The sequence below is a fragment of the Prosopis cineraria genome, unplaced genomic scaffold (genome assembly GCF_029017545.1).
Source record: "Prosopis cineraria cultivar Desert tree isolate PC_DT_omini unplaced genomic scaffold, ASM2901754v1 PC5, whole genome shotgun sequence".
NCBI classification, from domain to species: Eukaryota; Viridiplantae; Streptophyta; class Magnoliopsida; order Fabales; family Fabaceae; genus Prosopis; species Prosopis cineraria.
The window spans coordinates 18,678,398-18,686,156 of NW_026555336.1; the positions used below are offsets into that span (position 1 = coordinate 18,678,398).

Genomic DNA, 7,759 nt, shown 5'->3' on the forward strand with positions numbered 1-7,759 from the left:
TTTTATATGTTGAATTTTCGATCAAATGTCTTATGTGTTAGATCAAGCAAGGATTCTAAAACATGCCCAATAAAAATTATAAAAGAAAGATTACATGTACAAGAAGGAACCTCATTGTATATCAATGTTTTGAAAACCGAATTGGATACTAAACCGAAAAGTTCAATGGTTTATAGTTCACATGGTTCAACCAAGTTAGACCAATGATCAAATTGATAATGTAATAATTAAATTAAAAAATTATATATATATCTATATAATCGAAATATAAAAAATAAATATGAAATTGTTACTTAACTTAAAAAAACCAAATATTTTAAGTTTATCATGAATTAACAAGTTATATTATACAACATAATATCAAATGAATAAAAAAATTGATCATTTCCTAAAACAAATTCAATAAAAAAAAAGTTTTTTTTTAACAATCTAATTCTTTAAAACCGAATCCAGTTCCTAACTTGATTCTAGTTCCCAGTCTGACTGCCAGTTCAAAACGGTCCAACCCTCAAAACAATTTTCACATATTGATCAAACCGGAATCCAGACTGGTTGACGGTCGGATTAGTCCAAGTATCCGGTCTGGTTTTTAAATCACTATTGAATATTATAACTTCTCTGGGTAGCCGTATCATTGTATTTATTTCTCCCTCAATTGAAATTCTGCATCATTCTTTCCTGCCCCGCTGTTGCTTTCATTAAACAACCTTTTTGCTACGAATATACATTTACTGGTCAAGCTAACATATCATACAAGTTAATATTGCAAGAAATTTAGGCAATCAAACCCTCACCCATTTTTTCAACTGCTTAAAGAGATGCCTAATATGTTCCATTGTGTTATTCAAGAAGTAATGGGATACGTTTTATTGGAAGTCTTCATACAAAGAATTCCAAAAAATTGCACCGGTGACTCCACTCTAAATGATCCCTTCTGTTACACGTCAAGGTACTGCAGTGGCATGAACTGAATAAAATGTTATTATGGGCTTTTGAAGAACGACAAAATTCAACAGTTCCAAGCCGCTTTTTGCAGCACTTGTTTTATCTTCTTCGCTGATGCAATAGTTGGCCCTCTCATCTGCACATAAAAAGGCACTTGAGTCAAGATAAAGGTCAATAGAATATGTAGACATTAATGGAACCATGCTTCATATTCGATCATGTTAATAAGGATGTGCATGTACCTGCATATACCTGGCATAACCTCATCAAATCATGGACGGATATAAACTACTAAAAGCATCTTTAGCAAGTCATCTTCATTTGAAAACAAAATGTCTTCACCGAATCATTTGCTTACCTGAGATCTAATGGTTAGATGAAGAATCCCACCAACTTCTGATGACTGAATTGATCGTAAATCCAAGTGGAGATTCCTAAGTGCTTCCATAATTTTCATCACTGCTCCTTCTCTCCATGGATGTTTCATTTCAATCAGAACTTCGGTGTTGCTCATATTGATAATGACGCTACTAGTAGAGCTGTCATTTAGGGCAACTGAATCATTTTCTTGCCATGTTTCTTTAACGTCACATGCCTTTCTCTTGTTATGCATTGGCTTCATGCCATTATCAGTTTTGTTAAAATAATTATCAGAAGTCCTCTCTACCATATCTTGAGGTGTTCTTTTAGCTCTGGTTTCTAAATCTATTAGCTCCCTACATGCTTCCAACTCTCTAATCTTCTTCTCAAGCTTTCTGAGGTATTCAATTGCCTCGTCCAGTATTGAAACTTTGTCATCCTGTAAGAATGGCATAACGAATTAACTTGATAAGCTAAACGCAAGTAAAAAAACTTGGGAGTGAAATTAAAAGGTAAAATACAACTATGTGTTCCTATAATTTTAACATATTTTGATATAGGTACTTGTACATTTTTTCGTTGTTCTAGATCCTCTAGTTTTTCCGGCCTGCAACCTTAGTTACTTTATTTTTAAATCTGTCCAAAGAGACAATGATGGATCACTAACCATGTTAAATATGTTGATTTGTCACTAACGGTGTTAATAAGGATGCTGAAGTGTTAAAATATCAAAGAAAGTGAAGATTATGCCCGATAGAATGAAAGAAACCAAAGCTTGGTCAAACATACGAAATCAACTACTTCAACATGCCACCTCAACAAGATTTTAACACTTCAGTATCCTCATTAGCATTGTTACTGACAGGTTAACATATTTAACACTGTCAGTGCCATATCATTGTCCCTTCGCGCATATTTAAAAATAGAGGGATTAAGGTTAGAGGCTGGAAAAACTAAATGGACCTAGTATAACGAGAAAAAAAAAGTATGAGGATCTATACCAAAATATGTTAAAACAATAGGAACCACTAATTGTGTTTTCCTAAATTAAAATTACCTTACTAACTGAAGGAACCATTGATCTAAGTGTTAGAAACCTTTCATTTAGTTTTGCCCTTCTCCTTCTTTCTGACAATACATGGTTCATACCAATTTCATCAACCTCTGGTCTCATTTGCTCTTTGTAATCATTTTCTTCTTGACACTCAAGAAGCCCATCCATATGCATCCGAGGAACTTCAAGCAATACCTTTTTCAACAACTTCTGTGGGGTTCCTCCTTTTAGCATTTGATAACTCATTGACCCTCCTTTCTTGTAACTAACAAAGCTGGATTCCTTATTACTACTTTGAAAATGTGCTCTAATTACAGACTGGTCTGAGTCTTTTAGAACCGCAGAGAGAACTTTTCGATAATGCCAACCATCATTTCGACAATTCTTTAAGGTCATTTTCGTTTTATTGCACTCCTGGTGGTCTAGCACAGAATGGTCAGTTGGGTTTTGATCCTTAGGACAACAGGCTATCTTTTCAGGATCAGCCAGAGTTTGAGAACTACAGTCACTAGAAATCATGGAGTTATGGGCATCGTTACAAAATTCGTCATCCCTAACTTGCCAGCTATGGACCAAAGAAGAACCACCATCTACTCTTTCAACCACGTGTGTCTCATCTGCCAGTTGGTTTGCTTCAATCGCACTCAAACTATTGGGAGAAGTTTTATTGTTTACAGCAGATCCCACTTCTGGTAATTTGGCATAATAAGCACTGTGGCCAAATGCTGCAGAAGTAATATCTTTCTTATTTCTTGTTTTAAATGCAGATCCAGACTTACTGGCACCCAGAACATCCAAGAAAGAAGTTTTTATACGTTGAATGAGACTGAGGTCTTCTGAGATCTTCACAAAAAATCAGAAACCAATATGGGAAACAAAATTACTGAGAAAGCATCCAAGGGGGAATATGACTTGAAGAATAATATTAACATCAAGGAGGAAATTTACCAGATCACTTGTCCCGAGCTCAACTACACCTTCCAGAAATGGGAAGCATGCCACCGTCTGAAAGTTAAGATGAAGAGAGCATGAATGTCAGTGTATTAATCGGATTTCTATTGCTAAATTCGAAGTAACTTATATTTATTGGTGTTGGAATGCGGTCCGCCCTTGATGAATTGGACCACATAATCAAAAGCCCCCAAACCCAAAGCAATTAATTAAAATTGGGTAAATTACTAAATTTAAATAATTTAGAGTTATGGGCTACAGGAAAGTTAGTGGAGCAGTTATAATTTTGGTTTTAAAATTATGTAACTACCCATATTCTAATAGCAGTATATGGAATAGTTCTTTCCTTTGGCCAAAAAAAAAAAAAAAAGTGGACCGTGAGTCTCTTTCCCCGCTACCCTCTCTTTCTCTCTCAAAAATATTGTGTATCTATTGTGGAACTATATCAGAGATTCGTAGCAGTAATCAAGGATTCCTGTGTGGTAGGAGAGGAGCCTTATCGTCACCGGAGGTATGTTTTCTAGACCTCAGATTTCGACAATTGGTCTTTGTCTTAGGTATGGAACTTGTTAATTGTTTGGCAAATACTCATTGCATAGAAGAGATTCTAGGACAAAGACTGTTGTTGCGTGGCAGGAAAATGGACTACAGCAGCCAGACACTGTTATTTTCCTCTCTGTTCAGGCCGGCGTAATTAGTATGCATATTGTAATCCCCAATGCTTAAACCTTAAACTGTACTGATAGATTCAATACAAGAACTGTTTTATCTTAATTTCTTTCAATACTTCTATAAAGCACTAATCTAACAATCGATAAGATGATAACTTGGTATACATATATCAAGCTGGTTGAGTAAAAATAATCAAAGAAATAGAAAAGATCAACACGGTACCTGAATTGATGCACTCTGCTCATGAGAGGAGACAATTGTCGTCAGTATCGTCATGGAAGAAAGATCAAAACCAATGAAAAGAAGGCATTTTTAGAATACATACATGTTTCAGATATGCATACACCATATTTGACGTTTCAGTCAAAAGTAGAAAAAAATGAACGAACTCGAGAAATTAAATCCTACCTTTGCAAGCAGAGAGCGACTGAAAATTCTACTATCACCAAAAGGGGCATTGTAAACCCAAATAGGTTGGTCATTTGCCAGAGTTCGTCCAGGTAATCTATAAACATAGATAACAAGAACTGAAGATACATAGAGTAGACTATATCCCCACTTCAGTTCAGACAACAAGACAATAGAACACCACATAACGATGAGAAAATTTGAAGATGCCAAACTTAAAAGAAGAAAAAGAAATGGAAAGCGAGAGAGATTTTACCCTTGGCCAATATTGAACACAAAGGACATGCAAACCAAGTAATACCACTCAGTATCTGTGAGATCCTCAGGGCTTAGCGCAGTTGAAGGCCCTTTTGTTTGTTGTGTCGATTCTGCAGTTGCGAGGGACTCAAATAGCTCTCTCAACTGTTCACTCCTCTGCAAACCTATTTGATCAGACCTAAGTTGTACTGCCTGACTTGTTTTCCGAGTCTTTATGTCGCCATTGTAATATCCCTCACCCCATTCCAAAACCCTATAAAGCACAGGCATATAAGCAATCACCAAATAAATAACACCATATGTGTTGTATGTGACAGAGATTATCTAGAGCAAGACTGTGGGGCAAATTCTGGGATATTATCAAACCCAAGATCTCTCCCATAGACTATTTATAGGGCTCATAATGTAGGAATATAAATGTTAGGAAGTACCCGGGTTGGCAACTAGAAGCAGACCAGAATATTGCATAGCTCCACTGGATGCTCCTCACAGCCAAAGCAAGTTGTTTCTTCATGTTCTCTAGCACCATCTTCTACTTTTGCAGTTACAAATCAGTTGTTGAGTAATCAAATCGATATAAATTACTTGATCAACATGTAACGCTATATTATTTGGGCATCATTATCGATATCTCTGCTGGTTCAAGAGCCATTCATACCATTACAGCTCATAAGCGTAGTCCAGTAAGAAAGCATATGTTGACTTAACCGCAACCCAGGAAAAGAGAGAGATGATACCTCATGATGCATTGGTAATGGATGGCCATAATGGATTGCTTATTTTAATGCTTTTCACCAATTTTAAACAAAGTGTTCACTTCAATACGAAGGAAAGGTTAGGAACAAGTATGTTTCAAGCTTTTCGATTTTACAAGTGTGATTATTAGAAATTGACTTGTAACTATAATGTCTGAAAAGGAATCCAAATAAAGTTAGAATTTCATATGCTGGCCTTACGGAAAGATGTGAAAAAACTGAATACATCAATGTGCTCTTTGGCTAAATCGTCACTAAAATACTCGGTAGTGTCAACATTCAGCTCTCAGACTAGCAAGAAAACAAGTGAAAACACATGGAATATGGGTTTTCCTGACCCAAAAAAGACACATACGCCTGGGACCTACAACACAACCACCAGAAACACTTTTTCTTTAAATTTGGCTGGCAGGCTAAAAGTAAAATTACAACAGTAGTTCTTAAAACTAGCGAGGGCGGCCATTTAACAGGCTAAGACGGCCAGTCAAAATGGTACTGGTTGAATATATATATTTTACAATATTACGTAAAAATTTTAAAAAATATTACTCATAAATTTTATAACAATATTTAAATCTGAATTAATATTAATTTATAATTACACATTGAACTCAAAATAGTCGTCTAACAATCCATGCTCATATGATCTCTTAAATAAAATTATAGATTCTAGTTATGAAAATTTTATATAGAAGTATAAAATATGAAAATATAGAAAAAATTATTTACAAAATGATATCATTTTATATAAACAGCAACCTCTATTTTTTTTAAGGAAAAACTTGAATTTATCAAAGCAGGAAACCAATCAGTTCTTCGGTTTTGGTGGATCTTTTACTGGTTTAACTTTTTTTGTTTTTTTTTTATTACGCTGTCTGAACCATGAATCTTTCCTGCACTCATCCCAGTCTATGGGCAAAGCAGCTTGGTTTAACCAATTTTTTATCAATCCTCTTGCTGATTAATTTTGTCATCAATTTTGCGCGGTAATAATTATGATTACAACATTGAATAATCAATCTTTTAAAAAATAGCCTGAGAAAAAAAGTTGCGTTGGAAATTGCAGAACTAACCATTTATACACAGGCACTTTCCCATCTTTATTCTATCAAAAATAAAATCATTGACTTCATTTTCCTTTCCCCCATGCAAATTATTTTGGCCAATTTTTCTACCATAACCTCCGAAGACAAATTAAATCCTTAAAAAAATTGTCAAATAGAAAACTTACCCGGAAATTATGTCTTTAGTTTCAATAAGATGCCCTCTAATTTCTCTGCAGGATCGATCCTCTATGCACTGAAGATTTGTTCAGTGTTCCTGATCGTCTTCTTGTTCTTCGCATGTTCCTATTTCATTCATCACCGTGGAGGTTCATCTTGCTCCTCTCCAGAGACTTTAATGTTTAATCTCAAATCATTCATCCTCGAGGATCCATTTGCTTATCGAATAGGGCTAACATTTCCGAGTATAACAAGGTAATGATTTGACTTTTGTTGTTTGATTCCAATAAAAAAAGGCACAAGAAAAGAAATAAACAATATAGTCCTTTGCAACAATTGTGGCAGCCCGATGACGCTGCGATTGTGCCTGCAGTTGTCACTTGTCACAATCGAAGGTGAAGCTCGAGTGTATATATATATATATATATATTTATTTTTGGGGGAGGGGGGGCCCAAAAAGCTCGAGGATTTAAATAGAAAGAGTTGGTAAAAAGAATGATGTAAAAAAGACGAAGTATGACGAATGACGAAGACAATGGAATGGGCTGTTCAGGGAGGCATTGAAAGTCCTCGCGGAGAAAATTTATTTCGATTAAACATATCAATAAGGACTTGGCTTCCTTGGCGGGGCACATCTCAACCATTAAATTGAATTTAATTATTTAGATTTAATAGATTTAAAAAGTATATATTAATCTTTATTATTAAAATTTAATTTGAACTATTTAAATGTGCAATGGAGACGCAATAAAAGAAAAACATAGTGGAAAAAAAAATCAAATCTAATAGATACTTGAATGTGATCCAATCAAATAATTATATATATATATATAAGCTAAAGTCTACTTTAAGCCATTTTACTTTATATAAAATTTTAATGTGATACTATAATTTTAAAAAAATATTTTTTTTATAATTTGAACTCAGTTATAACTCAATTTTTAAATTTTAATTTATTATAACTCAATTCTTATAATTTTAATTTGATTATAATTTAGTTTTTAAATTTTGACTAGATGTAACTCAATCTTTATAATTTTTTATTTAAAATATTAATTGTTGTATTTTAAAAAATATTTTCATTAAAACTACGACCATATTGGTTTTCATTGAAAGTATTTTACGAGAAACGG

At 34.1% G+C, this 7,759-nt stretch overlaps 1 protein-coding gene across 3 annotated transcripts; it reads right to left on the reverse strand.

The window, feature by feature from the left end:
- Positions 1-773: 773 nt before the first annotated feature.
- On the reverse strand, positions 774-6,996 carry LOC129310981 (transcription factor EGL1-like). 3 transcript variants are annotated; one of them, XM_054952889.1, is made up of 10 exons: positions 6,635-6,996; positions 5,080-5,180; positions 4,647-4,901; positions 4,391-4,487; positions 4,205-4,219; positions 3,308-3,364; positions 3,175-3,202; positions 2,363-3,084; positions 1,304-1,744; positions 774-1,081 (listed from the first exon to the last, which is right to left on the reverse strand). In XM_054952889.1, exons 2-10 carry the CDS (start codon positions 5,175-5,177, stop codon positions 1,010-1,012), a joined length of 1,785 nt encoding a protein of 594 aa, XP_054808864.1. In that variant the 5' UTR covers positions 5,178-5,180; positions 6,635-6,996; the 3' UTR covers positions 774-1,009. The 3 variants fall into 3 exon arrangements, with proteins under 3 accessions (XP_054808864.1, XP_054808861.1, XP_054808863.1); XM_054952886.1 differs by having other exon boundaries at positions 2,363-3,202; XM_054952888.1 differs by having other exon boundaries at positions 2,363-3,202; positions 5,080-5,183.
- Positions 6,997-7,759: the final 763 nt, after the last annotated feature.

Coding starts and splice junctions, on each gene's coding strand:
- LOC129310981 (XM_054952886.1), bottom strand. CDS start 5,177: ATGGTGCTAGAGAACATGAAGAAACAACTTGCTTTGGCTGTGAGGAGC. Junction 4,902..5,079: donor GCTTCTAGTTGCCAACCCGG/GTACTTCCTAAC, acceptor TGTGCTTTATAG/GGTTTTGGAATGGGGTGAGG. Junction 3,203..3,307: donor AGCTCGGGACAAGTGATCTG/GTAAATTTCCTC, acceptor TTTTTTGTGAAG/ATCTCAGAAGACCTCAGTCT.